General features: G+C 41.4%; 1 protein-coding gene across 12 annotated transcripts; it reads right to left on the minus strand.

The window, feature by feature from the left end:
• Window positions 1–543: 543 nt before the first annotated feature.
• ZNF45 (zinc finger protein 45) lies at window positions 544–21178 on the minus strand. 12 transcript variants are annotated; one of them, XM_007107705.4, is made up of 7 exons: window positions 20968–21178; window positions 10228–10391; window positions 10068–10140; window positions 8815–8861; window positions 6128–6299; window positions 5488–5583; window positions 544–3414 (listed from the first exon to the last, which is right to left on the minus strand). In XM_007107705.4, the coding sequence occupies exons 4-7, from the start codon at window positions 8827–8829 to the stop codon at window positions 1616–1618; spliced, it is 2082 nt and encodes a 693-aa protein (XP_007107767.2). In that variant the 5' UTR covers window positions 8830–8861; window positions 10068–10140; window positions 10228–10391; window positions 20968–21178; the 3' UTR covers window positions 544–1615. The 12 variants fall into 12 exon arrangements, with proteins under 12 accessions (XP_007107767.2, XP_007107765.2, XP_007107764.2 ...); XM_007107703.4 differs by having other exon boundaries at window positions 9020–10140; XM_007107702.4 differs by having other exon boundaries at window positions 8815–9117; window positions 20968–21177.
• Window positions 21179–24907: the final 3729 nt, after the last annotated feature.

A 24907-nucleotide genomic window follows, 5' to 3' on the forward strand; every position in this document is an offset into this window, starting at 1 on the left:
GTCTACTCTTGGCTTACCCTTTCCAGGGTGCTAACCTCACCACTATAGCCCTCATTAGAACTTGGTTTCCTCTTGGCCCCCAGATATCATGGACTCTGATCAGGATACACACTTAAGTGCTCATTCAGTTCAGGCACAGACCTTACAAGAAAGCAACACTTGCAACTTTCATTTGTCCTATCATCTACAGATAAACAATGATCTACTGAAGGATGCCCTATTAAAATTACAAAATGGATAATGGCTTCCAAATGGCTCTTTTGCACACTGCCTTATTTACCCTGAACTTTCAACCTGTAGGTCCCAAGACACCCTGTCAAAATGCAATTAAGGGACCCATCCCCTGCTCCTCTCCACTGCAATGAGAAGCCCACGCACCGCAATGAAGACCCAACACAGCGAAAAATAAATAAATAAATAAAATAAAGTTACAAAAAAAAAAAAAAGAGTAGAAAGGCGGGGCTGGTGAAACTGTTAAATGTCTTGATTGTGGTGATGTAATATGATAGTAAGCATTTGCCAAAACACAGAATGATCCACCAGTCGATTTTACTGTATATAAATTATTCCTTAACAATAAAAGAAGAACATGAGCATATAGGATCTTCATAGATGCCTTTTATCTCACTGAAGAATTTTTATCATGAATACTGAGTTCTGTCAATTGCCTTCTGTGAACCTAGGATGATCATATATTTGATGAAAAGAATCCAGACATAAAGAGTACATACTGAACACACAGGAAGCTCAAGGACAGGCCTAATTAATACACGGTATAGAAATCATATACTTGTTGCCCCTGGAGGTGGGAATGACAAGAATAGTACACAAGGAAACATTCTGGTTTAATAGAAATATGGTATATATTGATCTTGGTGATGATTACACAAGTAGATACATTTGTCAAAATTCATGAAGCTGTAAACTTATTTATGCATGTGGCTGCATGCAAATCACATCTCCATAGAGAACTGTTAACATAGAAAAGTGCTGGCCACAACCTGGTAAACTGACTTCTGGACCCACTAATGGGTTACAACCTTGAGCTTGATAAGCACTAGTTCACAGGACCTTCAGGGTTGGGGAAATGAGCCCAAGTGTCTTATTTAATCCTCCAAGCCTTGGAGAATTCCTCCTTCTACAATTTTATAGAAATTTTTAGAGAGGAACTGAAAGAAAATTTCAAAAGTGACTGTTCTCCCTTTTACTCATTTAACATTACTGGACACCTGCAGTGTGTTAGGCACTGAAGAGGCAGAGTGGACTTGGCCGTCAACAAAGTCCCCGCTCTCCGAGAGCTTCTATTCTGGTGGAAGAGATTTGGGCATTTCCGTCTTAGTACTTTTGGTTACCTTCAGCTCAGACTCATCCTTCTTAAGCCTCTCTTCTCTGTCATATCTGCTAAATGTCAAGGTTCTGAATGAAGTTCTTATGTCTCCACTCTTACGAGGCTTCTCTGCCATGTGGTCGCCCAACCACACAGACATGTCGAGCTCTGACAGAAATACTCTTTTATCAAACAGATGTTTTGTCTTCTACGGCAGGACTATTTCAGCACCCATTTGAGGTATTAAACCATGTAATTTTATAGAGCTTCTTTGCTGTACGTATTCTCTTATGAGGGGCACTCCTTGTCACCCTCATCCCCAGCATGGACTCGCTGATGAATTATAAGACTTGAGCTCCAACTGAAGCCTTTCCCACACTCCTCACATTTGTATGGTTTTTCCCCAGTGTGGACTCTCTGATGGGCTTGAAGGTATGAGCTCCAACTGAAGACCTTACCACATTCCTCACACTTATATGGTTTCTCTCCAGTGTGGACTCTCTGGTGGGCTTGAAGGTATGATCTCTGTCTGAAGCGCTTACTGCACACATCGCATCGATATGGTTTCTCTCCTGTGTGGACTCCACGGTGAGCCAGAAAATTTGAGGCCCGACAGAAGCCCTTCCCACACTCCTCACACTGGTAGGGTTTCTCTCCAGTGTGACACCTCTGATGGGCCTGAAGCTGTGAGCCCACACTGAAGCCTTTCCCACACTCTGCACACTGGTATGGTTTCTCTCCAGTATGGACTCTTTGATGCACTTGAAGGCTTGAGAACTGACTGAAGGCCTTTCCGCACTTCTCACATTTATAGGGTTTCTCTCCCGTGTGAATTCGACAATGAACGTTAAGATCTGAACTCCGGCTGAAGCCCTTCCCACATGTACCACATTTGTATGGTTTTTCTCCAGTGTGGCCTCTTTGATGGGCCAGAAGATTTGAGGCCTGACTGAAACCTTTCCCACACTCCTCGCACTTATAGGGTTTTTCTCCTGTATGGACTCTAAAATGAATGTTAAAATCTGAGCTACGACTAAAGCCCTTTCCACATGCATCACACTGATATGGTTTCTCACCACTATGGCCTCTCTGATGGTCCAGAAGATTTGAGGCCCGACAGAAGCCCTTGCCACACTCCTCACATTTGTATGGTTTCTCTCCCGTGTGGCTTATCTGATGGGCTTGGAGGTGGGAACCCACACTGAAGCCTTTCCCACACTCCTCACACTTAAAGGGTTTCTCGCCTGTGTGGATTCTACAGTGGATGTTCAGGTGTGAGCTGTAACTAAAGCCCTTGCCGCATGCCTCACATTTGTAGGGTTTCTCCCCAGTGTGGATTCGCTGATGAGCCTGTAGGCGCGAACGCCAACTGAAGCCTTTCCCACACTCTTCACATTTATAAGGTTTCTTTCCCATGTGGGCTCTCTGATGGATGTGAAGATAGGAGCGCTGACTGAAGCCCAGTCCACACTCCTCACATTTATAGGGTTTCTCCAACGTGTGGGCTATGGGAGGAGCTTGACTATGTGAGCTTTTCCCAACGTTCTTCCCACACTCCTCAAATCTGTGTGGATCCTCTCCAGTGGGGACCCTCTGATGATGATGAAGATATGACCTCTGACTGAAACCCTTACACGACATATCATATTTGTTCAACCTTGTTCTACTGTGGACTCTCTGATGGGCTTGAAGACTTGAAAGCCGACGGAAGGCATTTTCACATTTTTCACACTTGTAGGGCTTCTCTCCTACATGGGCTGTCTGGTTCATTTGAAGGTGAGAGTCCTGTATGAAACCTTTCTCACACTCCACCCCTTTGTAGGGTTTTTCTCCAGTGTGGTCTCTGCGGTGAACTTGAAGATGTGAAGTCTGATTGAAGTCTTTACCAAACTCCTCATCTTTATTGAGTATGCCACCTTGTTTTTCCATCTGAGAGCCAGTTCCTTGAATATTTCCCATGGAATCTTGACACCCAGTTAATTCCTTTGTAACCTGTTGCCAGATTTGTGAGCAGAAAAGCTCTTCATGTGGCAGATACCTTAATCCAACTTCTTGAAGAGTCTCCATGCCATTTAGATTCTTGTCTCCTAAATGGATAAAGAGAATTTAGAGATGGGGCATGTGAATGCTTTGCTCAGAGATGTCAAGGTTATAAACTTAGGCCCACACCCTAAGGCTTTACTGAACCTCGAAAAGCTTCTGTTTTTCTTTAACATCATGTATCATGTTCTCTGATTTACATGCCTCCAGACACCAAGAGGTGGCCCACCAGGCTGTCATTCACTACACATTAGTGGAATCCAATTAGAATCATAGTAAGTTTCATAGATGAGATATAAATTAGAAATTTGAAGGCTACAGAGCAAGAAAAATACCTCCTAGGGAATGTTTACAAAGACAAAGCTGTACCTTACTCAAAGCCTTATCTTCTTTGCTGTAGCAGGTGGCTAATAAACAGCTTCCACATAATTCTGCCTACTGCATGCACATCTGACCAAAATGCTCAAAATGTCTAGTAAGACCCTTAGACAGATTATCAGAGGATGTCCCCAGGCAATGTTGAAAAACCTCTGCTTTATTTTAATGGAAGTTTACTCCAAAGGAAGGAAACTTTGAGGCAATGAATAAGTTGGAAAGATACATGTCTGGGAGAAATACCTTATCACCTAAGGCCCTAAAGTTCAGAGTATAAGCAGAGAGTGGTTCTTTGCCTCCTGCTGGGAAATATCCTTACAAATGGGCTATAAACTTTACTTTCCTTGGCCACAGAGCCAGGTCTTCCCAACACTGAAAGGGTTAGCTGGAAAAAAAATCAAAGCCAAGTTTTGGAATTAGTATGTTACTGTAATAACATACATTATTCTAAAACCTCATAACAGTAAAGTTCCTACAACCACCAGGGGTAAAAAAAAAAAGAGTGAAAAATTAGGTTATCTTTTACAACAGAGCAAGAACTCACAAGGAAATAAATAGGGCATAACACAGAGTCTCGAAATCAACATTGGACCAGAAGAGTTACGTTCTCCTTGGAACTCTATTCCACCGATTAGCCACATAGCTTGCTACTAACTTCTTTTCAGGTGTCTTTTCAAATAACACCTTATCAGTGAGGCCTCTTTTACCATACAATATCGTATAGTAAATTCTCCCTATCCATTCTACACACCTGGCAATCTCCATTTGCCTTACCCTGTTTTGTTTTTACACAGCACATATTCCTATCTGACATACTACATACGTCCTTGATCTTTTTCATTTTATGTCGTCTCCCACTTGAATGCGATACCCATGAGGACAAGCATTTTGTATTATTCACTGGTTTATCACCACTCCCAGAACCCTGTCGAATACAGTCAGTGTTCAATAAGTACATTTTGAATGGATAAATAAATCCCAGTTTGACATCTCTGTGAGAGTTAGAGCCATGTTACAAAAGTAAAAGAGCTTTTTCAAGTAAGTTACCCATAACAGGAAAGAAAGTGGAAACAGCCATGTTGTTGGGACGCTAAAAGCCTTCACTAGATACAGGGCTAACCTATGTGGATGTTGCTGATGAGAAAATCATGATGATCACAAAATCAGGGAATTCCCTGGTGGTCCAGTGGTTAGGACACCACACTCTCACTGCCAAGGGCCCAGGCTCGATCCCTGATCGGGGAACTACGATCTCACAAGCCACACAGTGTGGCCAAAAACAAAAACAAAAAAAACCTAGGGTATAAAAATGGCCATGGGGCCTATGGATTGCCTGCTTCTGAAATTTTTATACTCTCTGTATGTGTAAAATTTTTCCTTTTTCAAGTATGAGTCAATATTTAAACCACTGCCCCCCCACCCCGCCCCATGGCCAAGGGAAAAAGTTGGTTTTGAAACCAGACTACAAAACTGATGGGCATATGGGATATCATAAGCCACTTTCAATGATGGGATTTTATTCTGAATCAGTAAGAAGCTACAAGAGGTTCTGAGCAGAGAAATGACAAGATTTGAATTTAAAAGAGTCACTCTGAGTGGAGAATTAACTGAGAATGAGCAAAGCAGAAGAGAGAGCATTACAAAGACTGAGGCAGTAATCCACAGTCTAGGTGCTGACTTGGACCAGAGTCACAGCTGTGGAGGCAGCAAGAAGCAGGACAGACTCAGGGTCACACGGCTCTCACCCGAGGAGCGACGGCTCTGGGTTGCTATCTTTATCATCCAAAGCTTTTCTTCTCTCTTTAACTGGGATATTACATCTGGTGTGAACGATTGATGCCCTGCAAAAAAGGCAAGGAAAAACATTTAAAATCAATATGCTAGAGGCCCAAATTAAGAAAAATTGTGGTTCCCACTGCACTGTCTTCAGGATATCAAAATCAGTGTTTTCCAAACTTTTAATTATGACCCATGGGAGGAAATACATTTTATGCAAAAACCCAGGATAGGTAGACATAAGCATAAACTATGGGAAAACATTATTTTCATCGCAACCTTTTCACCATTTCTCACACTATTATTGGCAACGGGCCACAGTTTTTACTGCAACGTGCAGTTATTGCCAAGGGCTCTGATATCTTCTACCCTATTTTATTTCGATTCCTTAAAGAGTGTCATGACCTACTAATTAGAGACGACCACAATTTGAAAAGCCAGAAAACATACAGCAGTCATGCAGTCAAGGAACAGTTCGTTTACAAACACACTTTGGCCTGGGGAGAAAGACTAGAAAACGCCATCTCTGTGTCTCATGCTGATTAGAAAACCGGAAACCAGTTCAAGAGCTCCAAAGCCCTACCGATTCAAGGACATGTAAATAAATACCACAGGGGCTGATGCGATGTTCAGTCCCAGAGTGCCCTTCCTCACCCACTGAGACCAGGTTCTGGAAGTTCTCCAGCATCACTTCCTGGTACAGCTTCTTCTGGGCAGAGTCCAGCAGCCCCAGCTCCTCCTCCGTGAAGACCACGGCCACGTCCTTGAAGGTCACCGCCTCCTAAGACATCAAACACACTCCACCTGAACCTTGCAATGCAGGTCCCCTGGAGAAAGGGCAGCACTGAGGAAAGTGGGGACGATGTGTACGAAGTGGTTCCAGATTCTGAGAGACCAGAGTCAATTTAACCGTAACATAAACATTCCCCATAACGCATTTATGTTTTAGATTTTCTTCTTTTCACAATAAATGTGGAGAAGAAGAACTTTTTACATAGATTTTTTGCTTCCCATTCAATTATTTTCTTAGGATAAGTTCCAAAGAGTGAAAACTGCAATGTCAAAGAATAGGCAGCTTCAAAATAATTATGTACAACAGCAGATTTTCTTTTCAACTTTTCCCCTATTTTATCCTCCTCCAAGAGTATATAAGTATCCCTGATTCTCTAAACCATACACATTGAATATAACCATATTTTTAAATCCTAGGCAATTTTATCAGTAAAAAACAACTTATGTGGATTATCCATACTTATTTGATAATTAATAAGCTCATATTTTCACATATTTACTAGCCATCTTCATTTTTTTCTTCAGAACCTTGCCTGTTAATGTTCTTTGCTCATACTCCATTTGGGGTTTTATCTTAGGATTCTGTAAAATTCCTATTAGATATTTTAAACTTTTTTTTTTTAGGGTGTGTATTATAAATATTTTCACCCACATTCTGCTATTGTTCTTGTACAGGTTTGGGTACAGCATGCTTTCTCATCCTTGGCACTCCTGACATTTAAGGACAGATGACTCTTTGTTGGGGGTGGGGCAGGGGGCTGCTGAGTTCACTGTAGGATGTTTAGCAGCATCCCTGGCTTCTACACACTAGATATCAGTAGCACTCCCAAGCTGTGACACTAAAAATGTTTCCAGATGTTACCTAAGGGTAAGATCACCCATAATTAAGAATCACTCGTATACAGCATTGTTTTAATCTTTCCTACAAAGACTATATGAGCAACAGAGGTCATGGAGAAGAAGGGGCCACCGAGAGTGATCTGTGGTAGGGACAGTATCATCTATGGAGTCTTCCACCCACCAGGACAACTAGGCACCCCAGAGAATAGGCTAAGTCCCAGATGGAGAATTCTTTTCCCTTGTCTTTATCCAAGTAAAACTCCTAGGAGTCTTTTTTGGATCAGTTGGATCTTTGGTTTCCTACGTGAACTTGAGCAATTTTCTGAAATTCTACAATCCTGTTTCTTTGTCATTAAAATGCAGAGGAGACCAAGTTCAGCCTCATAAGGTTGGTCTGAGACTAAATGCAGTTAAGAAATGAAAAGTCTCTGTGCAGGTCCTTTTGTACTTTTAAAATTAAGTACATTAGTACTTTGAAAAAATTCATTAATATGTGAATAAAAATATAAATCAATAAATAAAACATGCACATGATATGATTCAGACATGGGTAAGAAACAATCTAGCTTTCTTACATGACTCTGTGTGAAGCGTTAGTTAGATCCTGGTGCACTCTGCCATTTTGGAATATTCTACATACAAAATACCCGAGGTACTGCATAGCAAATGTACTTTGTCAATTTAGAGTACCTAGAACATTAAGACCAAAGAATGGCAAATTCTTCCAAATTCCCTTTTGAGGAAATTGGTTGTATTAGGAAAACTGTTATTACAGTGTTTTGTTTTGTTTTGTTTTTAAATTTTTATTTTTATTTATTTATTTTTGGCTGTGTTGGGTCTTCATTGCTGCGTGCGGGCTTTCTCTAGTTGCGGCGAGCAGGGGCTACTCTTCGTTGCGGTGCGCGAGCTTCTCATTGCGATGGCTTCTTATTGTTGAGCACAGGCTCTAGGCGCGCGGGCTTCAGTAGTTGTGGCATGCAGGCTCAGCAGCTGTGGCTCATAGGCTCTAGAGCACAGGCTCAGTAGTTGCGGTGCATGGGCTTAGTTGCTCCGTGGCATGTGGGATCTTCCCAGACCAGGGATCGAACCCGTGTCCCCTGCACTGGCAAGTGGATTCTTAACCACTGTGCCACCAGGGAAGCCCCTATAGTGTTCTTTAAAACGGTAAAAATTCTAAACTACCTAAATGTCCATGAATGGGGAAAAGTTATGAGACACACACACCCCACCACACACACACGATGTACACAAATTCAAGGGAATATGATGTTGCCATTAAAGATGTGGGATATATAATATCAATTAGAAAAGGTATAATTTGAGAAGTTTATACTACAGGAATCACAAATATACAGTTATGAACGCATATGAGGAAAAGAACATGGGAAAATGAAGACAGTTGTTTTGTAAGGGAAACAGTAATAACGTGAGAGATTTTTTTCGTTGTTATTGACTTTTTCTGTTCTACTCTTATTTGTGAAATTACAAAAGGTGATAAAACAACAAAAATAAATCAAACAAAAATAAAAAGTAGGGATCATTTGGCCCTCTTCTTGGGAAGAGTTTCCCAAATGCCTAATCTTTCCCAAGAAAGAAATAGGATGTGTCTTATCACTGAGAAATGAGGTGACAAGTTAACACCTAGAAGGGCAAGCCCAACTCACCTTGAACTTGGTCATTTTGTCCTCCTACTTCTGGGGAAGTGCTGAGTCTTGGGCAGGCACAATGGGGGAAGGAGAAAAAAGCCGTCAGAGTCTGGCCAAGGGTATCACTGACCCATATGGCTGCTTACTGTGAAGCAGCAACAGTGCCACTTCCTCAGGGTGGCCTGATGAGCAAAGCCTGGGCTGGATTCCAGATGCTACTCACCCCTTCAGCCAAGAGCCCCTGGGCAGTGAACGAGCCACCCAACCACACACAGTGGCCCTCATACAAGTTCATGTAGCTCTCAGGGTGTGATTCTGATTCTGGGGAGGGCGGAAATTGAGAGTAAAGTACCCAGGTTAAGAGAGTAATTTCTGGGACCAAATGTCTAGGTTCATGAAACTGTGACATATTAGCTGTGAAATCTTAGACAAATTATTAGTATCTCTGTGCTTCAATTCTTCCATCTGTAAATATAGAGGGATTAACAACGGCTATCTCATAGGATTGTTGTAAGAATTAAATAAGTAGGCAGAAAGTTCAAAGAACACTTTCAGGGCACCTTATTTCTCAGTAGCAGCAGAAAGCAGGTAATATTCAGTAACATAAAACCTGTCCTCACCAATAGCTTCAATGGAGCCTTAAAAGGCTGTTGCTTTGTTGTATGAAAATCACCTTTAATCTCGGCAATATCTGTTATTCTCTCTGGTTTGTCATATTTAATTTGATGCCTTTGCAGTAATATTTAAGATTACATTGATTTTTTTTCCTGTGTAAAATATACATCACAAAAAATTTTCCATTTTAACCATTTTTTAGGTGTAGAGTACGTTAGGTGCGTTCATATTGTTGTGAATCATCACCACTAACCATCTCCACAACTTTTTCACCATCCCAAGCTGAAACTCTGTACCTATTAAACACTAACTCTCCATTCCCCTTCCTCTCAGTCCCGGGTAACCACTATTCTACTTTCTCTATGAATCTGATATTGTGGATGATGGCTTTTTCAAAGATGTAAGACCTTGACAATTTGACTTTGTTAACAGTAGGGCCTAAAAACACTCTTATCATGGAGATGAAGAAAAATGAATAGAATCCTGTGATATAACAGTAAGTTACTCAACATGCCACTTAAATGAACAAGCTAATCATAGTTATGATGAAAACAACGAAAACGGCAATGTTTAACGTTACATAAGCACTAAGTACGTGTTAGGGACCTTGAGAAGCACTTGGCACGCATTGTTCCACTAAGGTACCTCCCACACACCTGTGAAGAAGCTAGGGGTGTACTAGCCGTGTGACTCCAGTCTGATCACCTCCACCTCTGTGCCTCTCCTCAACTATAACAAGGAGAGAAAAAAAAAAAAGAATGTCAGTCCTAGGGTCACTGTGGTGGATGAATGAGCTAAATGCCCTTGGCATTGTACCTGGCATTTTACCAAGTTCTCAATAAATAATGACGATGACGACTGTTGTTCCCACGTAACAGATGAGGAAGCCGAGGCTTGGTGAGGTCAAGGGGCAGGGGCGGAACCTGAATCCAGCTCTCACAAAGAAGCCAGGTCTTCTAGATCTTGTCTCTCTGCTGCTTCTAAAGAAAAAAATAAACAGATGGGAGTCTGAGGTCTCATGCAAAGAGAAACGAGAGCTTGAGAGCTAGGGATAAAAGACTGACATAGAGACAGGGAGAGGACTCTGAAGCCAGAGGATCTGCTTGAAGGAGATGAGTACAGGGTTGGGAAGGGTGTAGGCTCTGGAATCAGACCCCCAGTATTTGAATCCTGGCACCTCCAACTTGCTACTACTTAGTCCCAAGGTCTGATCTATAAATTAGGGATGGTTATAATAATAACAATAATTATTATAATTATATAATTATAATACAATATATTATAATTATATATTATATAGATATATAGTATAATATATTTATATAATAATATAATTATATATAATATAGTAATATAATTATAATAATACCAACCTCATAGGAAGGTTAGTCAGTCTAAGTGACTCTACATAAAACATGTGGAACAGTATCTGGCAGCTTAAACATTCACTAGGGCTGCTTTACATGAAATAGTCAAGGAAGCTCTTCCTTGGGGTGGCTGCAACCGCACACGGCTTGATGAGCAGACGTGGGCAGGATTCCAGACGCCACTTACGCCTTCAACCGAGAGCCCCGGTGCAGTGAACGACCCGCCCAACCACACACAGTGGCCCTAATACAAGTTCTCGTAGCTGTCAGAGTATGATTCTGATTCTGGGAAGTGTGCAAATTGAGAGTAAAATATCCAGATTAAGAGATTAGTATTAATTAATTATTGGTTCATTAATTACTTATTAGATTATTATTATTACCTAGTCCTACTCCAGATACAAGAACCCTGTATGGAAAAGGGCAGTGTAAAACTTTCCAATCTTAGAAGAGAAATCCTTTCAGGATTTGTAATTCACCTTGTTCTGACTCTATATTTGTCCAGCGTCTTCTGCTCAACAAGAAGTGTTTTACAGGGAGATCTTTCCACTACCTCTGTGGAAAGGGTATAATCAGTAAATCACTGCCTGTTTTGGGATTAATACTAACTCAGCTTTACATCCCAAGCACCTAAAGCAGTGCCTGTAACACAGTGATCACTTAGCAGTCAGTGTCCTGACACATGAGCCCCCCCATACAGGTTCATTCCAGCAGAGGCACATAAAAAGACTAGACTAGTTGGTCAAAGGTCTCTTTGAGAGGCAAAATTCTGAGGCTGGTCCCACTTGGGAGGATTGGGAGAGCGGGGGTTTTATTTCCAAGTTTTTCTTCTAGGTCTTCCACAGTATTTGCAAGATCAAGGTCATCTTTGGAAGGAAAAGGGCCTCTGGATTTTTAATACTATCTTAGGAAGGTGCTTCCCACCCTTCAAAGTCAATGTCGAAAGAGACTTCTGTTACAAAATCCACAGAGTGTGTCCATCAAAACACTGAGAATGACAACTGTTTAAGTGCCTGCATGATTAGCACTAGACGGGATAACTTAACTCTTCATTAAAAAATGAGTGTATTAATTCAATGAACATTTATGGAAATCAGACTAAAAGATACGACTACTCAAGTTCACAGTCTAGTGATTAGGAAACCAGCACATTGCTAAGTACCAGGGTAGTGAACTGGGTACTTTAGAAGCACAAGTTATGGGCCTTGGGGTCCACGCTTGTTTGGAGCAGGTTCTATGTCAATGTGGCTTGATCTGAGCCCTGGAGGATGACTGAGTTCTATTAGCCAGAGGGAAGCAGAATCTCTGGAAAAACCTCAAGAGAACAAATGTTACGACCGTAAGTGAACACAAACAAGAGGCAGAAAAAGCTGGGCAGGAAGGCAGGATTCAAACCATAATGACGGGGGTCCCAGTTTATCGGCAAGTCAGCAGGAAAGCAGCAAAGGAAGGGAGAGTCAGAAGATTCCTTGGTGTTGGAAACAGATCACTCTCCCAGCAAATGGGAGATCTGAGGGGGAAGGGGCTGGGGCCAGAGAGACTGTTACCAGGGCCACACCAAGAATCACGTCCTTCTTTATTTGAATGTCACCTCCTCAGACAGTTCCTCCCTACAGAGAATTTCAATCTCCTAATGACATCCCACACTTCTGACCCCCCATCCCTGCTTAATTCTTTTCTCTTTGGCACGTATCACTCTTTAACATCCTACTAGGTATTTTGCTCATTTATATTCATCACATCTGTCCCGCAGGGAATTTTGTTTCTTGCTGTGTCCCCAACACCTAGGACGCTGCCGCAGGCACTTGCCAGGAACTCAACAAAGATTCACAGAATGACTGCTGGAAGGAAGAACTGAAAGACGCACCATGTAGATCAGGGCCTCGTGATTTATCTCCCGAATCATTCATTCAAAATATAATTACTGAGAGCCTGCTCTGTGCCAGCCAAGGAGCCTAGATGTGAAAGATACAGCAGTGAACAAAGCAGGCAAAGACCTTGATCTCATGGAGCAGATAGTATAATGGGGTACAAGGGCAGTAACACACTGATATAGGAGAGATGCTTTTAAGAAGAATAAGGCAGGGTAAAGGTATAGGAAGAGATAGAAGGAGGGGCGGGTACAGAATAAGTTTTTGTCATGGAAGGATTCTCTCACTTTTGAGCAGAGACCTGAACTAAGGCAGACAGAACCATACAGGTATCTGATATCTGAAGGATGAGTAATTTAGCCAGAGGGAAACAGAAAATATTTTTGTTAAAAAGTCCTGAGTCAGTTCTCACTACCAGTGTGTCTCAAATTTTAATGTTCCATGAATCAACCGGGCGGGGACCCTGCCAAGATAGAGGGTCCTCTGTCTCATCCCCAGAAATTCTAAATCAGGAGATCAAGGATGGGGACGAAGAATCTACATTTCTACTAAGATGCCAGGTGATGATACTGTTGGTCCCTGGATCACAATTTGAGTAGCATCCGTCAAAAACAGCCCTCTTGGGACTTCCCTGGAGGCGCAGTGGTTAAGAATCCACCTGCCAATGCAGGGTACACGGGTTCGAGCCCTGGTCCGGTAAGATCCCACATGCCGAGGAGCAACTAAGCCCGCGAGCCACAACGACTGAGCCTGCGTGCCACAACTACTGAGCCCGCGTGCCTAGAGCCCGTGCTGCACAACACGAGAAGCCACCGCAATGAGAAGCCCGCGCACCGCAACGAAGAGTAGCCCCCGCTCGCCGCAACTAGAGGAAGCCCGCGTGCAGCAACGAAGACCCAACACAGCCAAAAATAAATAAACAAATAAATAAATTTCTTTAAAAAAAAAAAACTCAGACCTTATCCCAAACTAATTAAATCAGAATCTGTGGAGGTGGGTTGCTGATATCTGCATTTTTGCCCCCCTCCCGCCATCCCAGGCTATGATTTCATTGTCCAGTCAGGACACTGCACCAGGCAATGAACCCCAGACAAAATGATACCGAGGCCCATGCCCTTGGCCAATATGCAGTGGTTCTCAAACTCTGGTGTGCATCTCTGTTGTAAGGCCTAAATTCCAAGTGCTACCAAGACATCTCCGAGCCTCACAGGGCCCAGAAAGCCTAGCCGTGAGCTCCTCTGCTGTCTCCAGATATGGCCCTTTCCCCTGGGAAGAGGTGCCCCATCCAGCTAGCTCCCCTATGGATTAACCATGTTTTTAGATTCTGTATTAGCTGTTTGACATCTGTGATTACTAACCTCTTCCTAAGTCTGTTGGATCACAAGGCCAGACTGTCGACCACAGTTATTTACACATTCCCTGCAAGCCAGTTTTCAAGGGCACAAGAGGGTCATAATATAATCCGCCCAATCACTGCCCTCTGACCTGCCTGTTCTCACTTAGTGCCCAACAGGGTATGTCTCCACCTAGTTCCTTCCCGCCACTATAGTCACAGAGGCACGGTCCTCTCTCCCTGCTCCCTGACCCCTGCGTGTGACAGGATTCGTGTGGCCCTTGGTGGCATGCTGTGTCTCTTGCTCCTGGGGGACTTGTGAGTACTAAAAACCTTCTTTCTCAATCACCTCCCCACGTTGCCATTCGGTCACTTGTATAAATGAAGACCTGACACAATTCACTCCATCAGCTGGACCAGCCTCACCCACTGAGTCCTCAGCCTAACAGGTTTCATCTCTGTGCCAGCTGCGAAATTGTTCAAAGAAGCCTATCACGTCCTCCTGCCAGAAGCAAGGTCACCCTACCCTCTGTTCACTACTGAGCCTGCCTCCCAGAGCCCCCGCTGCTTCATTCTAGCCCCCAGTGCAGCCCTGGGTGGCCCGGCATAGCAGGCAGCGTCCTCCTGCAGGCTGTGAGTATGTGACAAATAAACTGCTGCCAATCTCAGCTGGATGGTGTGGCCATCTCATACTGTTTAGGACAAGGATTTCTCCTTCCTAAACCAGGTGAACAGGCAGTGACTGGAACAGCATCAGAATCATCCAGAGAGCTAATAAAGAACACAGAAGCCTAGACTCATTGAAATAGTAAAAGGACTGGGTCCTTATAGTTTTTACCAGGTTCCCCAGGTGATTCTAATATGACCAAAGTCTGGGAACCACTGCACTATTCTATTCTGCCTCTCAAAGAGTTATCCGAGCTGCCCAAGAATAGCCGGGAAGCCCAGGGTAGGGCCAGGCCTGGCACTCAGGCTTTCTGATGACCAACTCCCTGCTCCTCTCCACTGTAAGATGACCTTGGAGGTCTAAGAGGCAAGAGTAACTGGTAAATGCCCCCTGGACGCAAATCCTCAGAAGGAAAAGGGAGGCTTCCATTTAAACCAGTGCTGTCCAACAGAAATATAAGGCAAGCTACATGGGTAATTTAAATGTTTCTAGAAGCTACATTAAAAAATGTAAAAAGAAGTGAGCTTAATTTTATAATATAAAATATAATATTTTATATTTAAATAAAATTTATATTTAAATTTATAATTTAATTTATATAATTTATAAAAATTATATAAATTTATAATTATAAATTTATATAATTTATAATTAAATTTATAATTAAATTTATAATTTAAATATAAATTTATGTTTTATATTTAAATATAAATATAAAATATAATTTTATATTTATAATATAAAATATAAACAATATATTTTATTTAACCCAACATATCCAAAATATTACTACTTCAACCTGCAATCAATATAAAAATTATTGAGATCTTTTACATTCTTTTTTAGTGCTTGAAATCCCTTGTGTGCCTGACACTTACAGTACATCTCAGCACCAGACACATATCAAGAGCTCAATAGTTTCATGTGGCCAATGGCTACGATACTGGCTGGTGCAGACTTAGACCTTGTTAAAGCAAGAGAGACCATATAATCATCCCCCAGAGACTCACTAGGTTCAAAAGACAGCCAATTATGTTAGTTGTAAGTTTCAACAATGGTTATTACTGAAACTATTCATTTTTGTTGAACTGTATGGTAGAACTGAAGTATTAAAAGAATAAGGTAGGGGAGAAAAGAATACCCTAAAATATGCTTTGCCCTTTTAATAACTCACTGCATTTTTCATATTGTGTACTCCCCTGTAATAAATAAAGGACAACTCTAGTCTGTAATACATAGAGGAGGTACTATGTGCCAGGCACTATTTCAAGCACTTTCCATATCATATCCCCTTTAATCTTCACAAAAACTTTAGGAGGAACCTCCATACTGTTCTCCATAGTGTTCCCTTTTCTCCACACCCTCTCCAGCATTTATTGTTTCTAGATTTTTTGATGATGGCCATTCTGACCGGTGTGAAATGATATCTCATGTAGTTTTGATCTGCATTTCTCTAATGATTAATGATGTTGAGCATTCTTTCATGTGTTTGTTGGCAATCTGTATATCTTCTTTGGAGAAATGTCTATTTAGGTCTTCTGCCCATTTTTGGATTGGGTTGTTTGATTTTTGTTATTGAGCTGCATGAGTTGCTGGTAAATTTTGGAGATTAATCCTTTGTCAGTTGCTTCATTTGCAACTATGAACAAGGTTATTGAGCTTAGCTAAGCACTCACATCATCTGAGGACCTATTAGAGGATGCTTATATGTGTTAGCATACGGTATTTGTTTTTCTCCTTCTGACTATATGTATACTGTATGACAGACTCCAGGTCCATCCACCTCACTACAAATAACTCAAGTAAAGCAATTATACTCCAATAAAGATGTTAAAAAAAAAAAACTTTAGGAGGTGGCATTAATTTTGTGGTAGGCATTAATATTGTGACGTAAGAAAACTTAGGCACAGACAAGTAAGTTGCCCAAGGTCATCCAGTCACAAAGTGCTGGAGCCATGTTTCAAACCCAGCGGCTCAGGTTTGATCCTGGATCTGCCCCTTGCTGACTGTGCAACCAGGTCATTTATTCAATTGTCTGCAACTGTTTCTTCCCTTTATTTATTTATTTATTTATTTGGCCATGCCACACAGCTTGTGGGATCTTAGTTCCCCAACCAGGGATCAAACCCACGCCCTCAGCAGTGAAAGTGTGGAGTCCTAACCACTAGACTGCCAGGGAATTCCCTGCTTCTTACTTTTAAAAATGAGAGTAATGATAGCATTGTGATGAAAGAAAAATGAGTCAGTGCACATACAGCATTGGAAATTCACTGAGTCACAAAAGGTGCCCAACAAATGTCAGCTATTCTCATCATCTCTATCATGTTCCCTACATATTAAACAAAAAATTGAACATTAACATCGATTGGAAAAAAAACTTATGGTTACCAAAGGGGAAGGGGGAGAAAAATTAGGAGTTTGGGATAAATATATTCATGCTACTATGTATAAAATATACCACCAACAAGGACCTACTGTACAGCTCAGGGAACTATACTCAGTTTCTAGTAATAACCTATAATGGAAAAGAATATGAAAAAGAATATATACATATATGTATAACTGAATAACCTTGCTGTATACCAGAAACTAACACAACATTGTATATCAACTATACTTCAATTAAAAAAAGAAAAAAAAATGATGGATTCTTTTAAAATGTATATATACACACATGTATAACTGTAACACTGTGCTGTACACCTGAAACTAACATGACACTGTAAATCGACTATACTTCAATTTTTTAAAAGAATTCATTTGTTTCCAAGGAAATTTGTTTTAGAGCATGACGATACTAAGCATGATCATACATTAACTTTTTTTTTTTTTTTTGCGGTACGCGGGCCTCCCTCTGCCGTGGCCTCTCCCGTTGCGGAGCACAGGCTCTGGATGCGCAGGCTCAGCGGCCATGGCTCACGGGCCCAGCCGCTCCGCGGCACGCGGGATCCTCCCAGACCGGGGCGCGAACCCGGTTCCCCAGCATCGGCAGGCGGACGCGCAACCACCGCGCCACCAGGGAAGCCCGATACATTAACTTTTGAACGCTCCGAAAAAGTTGGTGAATTCTACATCTCCCCAAAAGTAAGTGAGGTATCAGACAAGGCATATGGTTATAGACTGTCATTCTATTTTTGTTCTCTAATCACAGGCTGTAGCCCTTTTGGGCAGCTGCATGAATCACACTTACTGAACAACTCCTCTCTGTCGACCCCATGCTGGGCACTCCGAGAAGAATATTACCAGATCCATGAATCAGAGGACCCTGTAGCCTAACAGGAGAGAGAGATGAAACTGAGAGTTACACGCCCTGTGGCAAGTGCAACTCCAAAGGAGCAAAGGAAATTCATCATTTTCCTTCCGTAAGTGCAACTCTTTCTAACTTTCTCATATAAATAACATTCTCCTAGTTGCCATGTGTGAAAATCTTAGAGTTGCTGTTAATACCTGTTATGGGCTGAACTGTGACCCCCCCCAGCCCCAAACTCATATGTTAAACTCCTAATCTCCAGGACTTCAGAATGTGACTGTATTTGGAGATGGGCATTTAAAGAGGTGTCTAAGTTAAAATGAGATCATTAGGGTGGGCCCTAAATCAATCTGACTGGTGTCCTTCTAAGAGGAAATTTGGACACAAACAGGGACAGCAGGGGCATGCACACACACAAAGGAAAGACCGGGAGGACACAGCAAGAAGGCGGCCATCTACAAGCCAAGGAGAGAGGCCTCAGAAGAAATGAAACCTGCTGATACCTTGATCTTGGACTCCCAGCTCCAGAACTGTAAGAAAATTAATTTCTGTTGTTTAAGCCACTCAGGCTGTAATAGTTTGTTCCAGCAGCCTTAGCAAACTAATACAATCTCCCCTCCCTTGGTCTTCGTATATAAACAACTTATAATAATTAATTTTTAAGTCCTACTAACTCAACATCTGGGTTTGCTTTAAAATACTCAATGGGAAAAATGTGTGCATGGGGAGAGGGAGATGCAACAAGATAAGTAAGGACTGAAGCAGGGTGACTGTTACACAGGAATTCATTATATTGATATTATACTTTGGGTTGTCTGGAAATTTCCAGAATTAAGAGTTAAGGATATAGGGCTTCCCTGGTGGCACAGTGTTCAGAATCTGCCTGCCAATGCAGGGGACACGGGTTTGAGCCCTGGTCCGCGAAGATCGCACATGTCACGGAGAAACTAAGCCCGTGAGCCACAACTACTGAGTCTGTGCTCTAGAGCCCACGGGCCACAGCTACTGAGCCCGTGCGCCACAACTACTGAAGCCCATGCGCCTAGAGCCCATGCTCCACAACAAGAGAAGCCACCGCAGTGGGAAGCCCGCGAACCGCAACTAGAGAAAGCCTGCGCACAGCAACGAAGACCCAACACAGCCAAAAGTAAATAAATAAAATAAATTTACAAAAAAAAAGAGTTAAGGGTATGAATAATCTGATAACAATTTTGTATAACATAAATACACACTGAAAAACTGACAAACAGAAATGCACTGAAATGTTAATAATCACCAATATCCTATATGTCTATGTCCTATATATGTCATACATATCCTATACGTTATAACATATACAACTATATTGGTAATTCTTAATGTTTTTCATTACATCATATCTCTACATTTTCTGAATTCTCTACAATGAATGTGCATTTCTTCTATAATCGGAATATAAACTATAAATATTATTTAAAATAAGATTAAATGAGAATGCTTTCAATTTTTTTTAAATGTTTTTACTTTTATTATTTATTTTATTTTCACCTGCGTTGGGTCTTCGTTGCTGCGCGTGGGCTTTCTCTAGTTGTGGCGAGCAGGGGCTACTCTTCATTGCGGTGTGAGGGCTTCTCATTGTGGTGGCTTCTCCTGTTGCACAGCACAGGCTCTAGGCACGTGGGCTCAGCAGTTGTGGCTCGCGGGCTCTAGAGTACAGGCTCAATAGTCGTGGCACGTGGGCTTAGTTGCTCCACAGCATGTGGGATCCTCCTGGACGAGGGCTCAAACCCGTGTCCTCTGCATTGGTAGGCAGATTCGTAACCACTGCGCCACCAGGGAAGCCCTCAAATTTTTATAAAGACAGCCAAACTCACTAACCTTGCTTTCAAATCCTCTACAATAAAATTCCAACCTACCTCCACAACTTGATGCCAAATGCCTCCTCTGCAGCCAGTTTCCTATGGTTGAATATTTCGATAGACTGTTTTTCTATTTTGTTTCCTAATTCCAATTTGGGATTTTAAACTAGGGGACCAAGGATATCCAAAGATGGAAGGAACGCAAGCCCTAGACTCAAATCCCACTGCTCTTAAGTATGCTCTATCTCCATTTCCTCATCTGTAAAATAGAGGTAATAAAAGTATTCACTTCATAGGGCCTTGTGAAGGTTAAATGCACTAATTTTTATAAAGCCCTTAGGATGAGACTTAGGACTCAATGTTTAACAATTTTGATTACCACTCATGCCCTGTACACGATCTACATATTTTCACAATTATTTAACAGTAACTGAACGCTTTTGTAGCAGAAATATTTACTAATGAATAAAATACCTTCTACCGCTGGAACAGAAAAGAAAGATGCTAAGTCCTGCCACGGTGGGGCTCTGCTACCAGAAGCCCTGGGCTCACTCCTCTATTTTCTACAGCCCCCCTTTTCAGATCCAGAGCAGAAGAAGGAAAGGAGGCTGGGAGACACAACGACTTTGTGGTCCTGGGAAAACTACAGCGGGTATCTGTGGGTGACCCACTTTTTCTTTAAAAACGGGTCAGAAGTCGTCCAGACACAGCCTCCTTTCCGGCAGGGATCAGAAAGAAGAGCCAGTGGCACTTCGAGGAGCTTCCACCGAAAGCGATGCTTTTCTGATTATCATATCATTAACAGCTGACACCTTGCCACACGCCTGATCTGTCCCAAACATTTATCTTGTATAAGGCAGGTACTCGTAATATCCCTTTTTACAGAAAAGGAAACCAAGGCACAAAAAGATTAAATTCTCATCCAACCTTATGTCGCTAGGAAGTAACAAAGCGTGTGGAAGGAAGGTGCTAGGGGGAGGCGGGTTGGACGGCAAGGAGCCCGGGAGACAAACTGCCGATTTCTGTCCGCCTACAATCCGAGGACTTGCGAACCGCCGCAAACGCAGAGAATCGGACGAGGAGAAGGCAAGCGGCCGCCCCCGCCCCTCCACCCCGCCCTCTGCCGCAGGTCGAGACTTTTCTGCCCTGTGACCGAGGACCGAGGCCGGCTGATCCCAGGACCAGATCACAAAAGTTAAAAGAAATCGCAGGATCCCAAAGATCACTCACCTCCCTGAGAGAACCGAAGGCCGAAATCGCAATCTCCTGAAGCGGAAATACCTCCGACTACGCGGAGCTCCTGGACTACATTTCCCAGTATCCCCGAGAGGAACAAGAGCCGCTGCCCCGCCCCCCGGGGCGAAAGTGCCGACTCTAACATCGACGGCCTGAATCGAATTTCCCAGAATCCACGAAAGGAGCGGGTTCGTATTCTCGCCCTCCGGTATCCGAAATGCCTCCAAACACGCACAGCACTGGATTGTACTCTCCTATTTCCCCAGCGGCGCGATTAACACATCCGCGCTTTCCTGGAGCGGAAGTGCCCCAAGCACAGGAAGCGTCGAGACTACACGTCCCAGAATCCTCTGTAGGGCTGAGCTTCCCGCCTGTTTGCAATTTTATTTTTGAATCAGCAGGTGGAGTCTTGGGGCGCTTGTAGAACTTGGCTTGCGTTTTCTTTTTCTCATTGTTCCCTGACAGAAATTGGAAATATAAATGGAAAATTAAATGGAAAATAATTATAAAGGCGTGCTATGCTTGAGGTAAAAATAGAGATCGTAAAAGGGACGGGCTGAGCTATAATGAACAATCTTCTTTACTACCTGGACCTGGAGTCACCTTTGACCAAGAACCCATAAAAAGGAGGTGCAAACAATGGGACATGAAAGAGAAGCAGCAAAATTCTCCGCTTTTCCTTTGCTTTGGTTTCTTGCATGGTTAGGGAATTGGAGAAAATATTACAGTATTTAATACCACCCTACATAATATTTCGATAAAGTTACTCTTTGAGTTCCAATTAAGAAATCACACCATGTAATTCGTATTCCTTTTTAACGGAAATATAATTGATATATAACATTGTGTAAGTTTAAGATATACAACATGTTGATTTGATACATTTATTTATTGCAATATGATTACCATCTTAGTGTTAGCTAACACGTCTATCACCTCACCTAATTTTCATGTCTTTTTTGTGGTCAGAACAATTAGGGTCTAGTCCCTTAGCAACTTTGAAGTTTATAATACAGTAGTATTGACTATAATCACTATGCTGTCCGTTAGCTCTCCAGGACTTATCTCCTAGTTCCAAATTTGTACCCTTAAACAACGTATCCCATTTCCCCAACCCCCAACGTGTAATATCCATCATTCTACTCTCTGTATTTATGAGTTTGCCTTAAGATTACACAGATAAGTGATATCATACAGTATCCCTCTTTGTCTGAATTAATCTCACTTAGCATAATCCCCTCAAAGTCCACCTACGTTGTTGCAAATATCAGCGTTTCCTTCTTTCTCATGGCTGAATAAATTCCATTGTATATATGCCACAACTTCCTTATCCAGTCATCTGTTGACAAACACTCAGGTTGTTTCCATACTGTGAATAATGCTGAAATAAACATGGGAGTGCATATACCTCTTCAAATTCCTATTTTCATTTACTTTGAATATATACCCAGAAGTAGAACTGCTGTATCATATGGTAATTCTATTTTTAATTTTTCAAGGAAACTCTATACTGTTTTCCATAATGGATACACCAATTTACATTCCCACCAACAGTGTACAAGGGTTCCCTTATCTCCACATCTTCACCAACACTTGTTATCTCTTGCCTTCTTGATGATAGTCATTCTAACAGGTGTGAGGTGATATCCTGAGATTTTGATTTGTATTTCCATGCTGATTAGTGATGTTGAGCATCTTTTATGTACCTGTTAGCCATTTGTATTTCTTCTCTGGAAAAATGTCTATTTAATTCTTATGCCCTTTTTTTAAAAAATGGACTGTTTGGGTTTTTTGGTTATTGAGTTGTATGAGTTCTTTACATATTTTGGATGTTAACCCCTTATCTGATATATGCTTTGAAAATATTTTCTCCCATTCCATAAGTTGCCTTTTCATTTTTAAAATTATTTCTTTTCCTGTACAAAAGCGTTTCAGTTTGATGTAGTCCCACTTGTTGATTTTTGCTTTTGTTGCTTGTGCTTTCTGTGTCATAGCCAAAAAATAATTGCCTGGTCCAATGTCAAAGAATTTTTTCCCTGTGTTTTCTTTTAGAAGTTTTATGGCATCAGGTCTTACACTTAAGTCTTTAATCCATTTCAAGATAACTTTTGTGAGTGGTTTAAGATAGAGGTCAAATTTCATTTTTCTGCATGTGGTTATCCTACTGAGTGTTCTTGACTCCCTTGTCAAGTATTAGTTGACTATTTATGCAGGGGCTTATTTCTGGGCTCTTGATTCTGTTCCATTGGTCTATGTGTCTAACTTTATGTCAGGACCACACTGTTTTAATTACGATATCTTTGTAGTATAGTTTGAAATTAGGAAGTGTGATGCTTCTGGCTTTGCTCTTCTTTCTTCTGATAGCTTTGGCTATTAGGGGTCTTTTGTGGTTCCACACAAAGTTTTAGAAATTTTTTTTTCTATTTCTGTGAAATATACCATTGGAATTTTGATAGGGATTGCATTGAATCTATAGATGGCTTTGGGTAGTAGGAACATTCTAATGATATTAATTCTTCTGGTCCAAGTACACAGGATATTTTTCTGTTTATTTGTGTCTTCAATTTCTTCCATCAAAGTCTTATCATTTTCAGTATACAAGTCTTTCATCTCCTTATTTAAACTTATTCCTAAGTATTTTATTGTTTTGATGATATTGTGAATAGAATTATTTTATTTCTTTTTTAGACACTTTGTTGTTACGGTATAAAAAGCAACTGATTTTTGCATGTTAATTTTGTATTGTTCAACTTTACAGAATTCGTTGATCAGTTCTAACAGTTTTAGGGTGTAGTCTTTAGGATTTTCTATATATATAAAAGCATATCATCTGCAAACAAAGGCAATTTTATTTCTTCCTCTCTGATTTGGATGCCTTTTAATTTCTTTATATTTTCTGATTGTTCTGCTGAGACTTCCAGTACTATGTTGAGTAGGAGTGGTGAGAGAGGGCACCCTTGTTTTGTTCCTGTTCTTAGAGGAAAAGCTTTCAACCTTTCACCATTGAGTATGCTGTTAGCTCTGGGAATGATGTATATGGCTTCTATTATGTTGAGATATGTTCCATCTATACCAATTTGTTGAGAGTTTTTATCATGAAAGGATGTTGTATTGTCAAATGCTTTTTCTGCATCTCTTTAGATGGTCCTATGATTTTTATCTTTCATACTGTTAATGTGATGTAATGTGGTACACACTGCATATTTTTTAAAAATATTTTACTTATTTTGGCTGTGCCGGGTCTTAGTTGTGGCACACGGGATCTTCGTTGTGGTATGCAGACTTCTTACTTGCGGCATGCATGCGGGATCTAGTTCCCTGACCAGAGATTGAACTTGGGCCCCCTGCATTGGGAGCACAGAGTCCTACCCACTGGACCACCAGGGAAGTCCCCACATTGTGTAAGTTCAACCATCCTTGTATCCCAGGGATAAATCCCACTTGGTCATAGTGTATGATCCTTTTAATATGCCATTGAATTCAGTTTGCTGATATTTTGTTGAGAATTTTTGCATCTATGTTCATCAAGGATATTGGTCTGTAGTTTTCTTGTAGTGTCCTTATCTGGCTTTGGTATCAGGGTATTTCTAGGCTTGTAAAATGAGTTTGGGAGTGATCCTTTCTTTTTAATTTTTGGAAGATTTTGAGAAATACTGGTGTTCATTCTTCATTAAATGTTTGGTAGAATTCACTAGTGAAACCATCTGGTCCTGGGCTTTTCTGTGTTGGGAGGTTTTTGATTACTGATTCAACCTCCTAACTTGTTAGCAGTCTAATTAGATTTTCTATTCCTTTCTGACTTGGTCTCTGTAGGTTGTATGTTTCTAGAAATCTATCCTTTTCTTCTGGGTTATCCAATTTGTTTGCATGTAATTATTCATATTAGTCATTTATGATTCTATGTATTTCTGTGGTATCAGTTGTAAGGTCTCTT

This window comes from Physeter macrocephalus, chromosome 17 (genome assembly GCF_002837175.3).
Source record: "Physeter macrocephalus isolate SW-GA chromosome 17, ASM283717v5, whole genome shotgun sequence".
NCBI classification, from domain to species: domain Eukaryota; kingdom Metazoa; phylum Chordata; class Mammalia; order Artiodactyla; family Physeteridae; genus Physeter; species Physeter macrocephalus.

Bases quoted from the DNA above. Each gene is read 5' to 3' on its own strand.
- ZNF45 (XM_007107705.4), bottom strand. The intron at 5,584-6,127 runs GTATTTATTTAC...CCTTTTTTGCAG, and splicing joins ACATCGCATCAGCCCCTGTG to GGCATCAATCGTTCACACCA. The intron at 3,415-5,487 runs GTGAGAGCCGTG...TTATCCATTTAG, and splicing joins CCAGAGCCGTCGCTCCTCGG to GAGACAAGAATCTAAATGGC.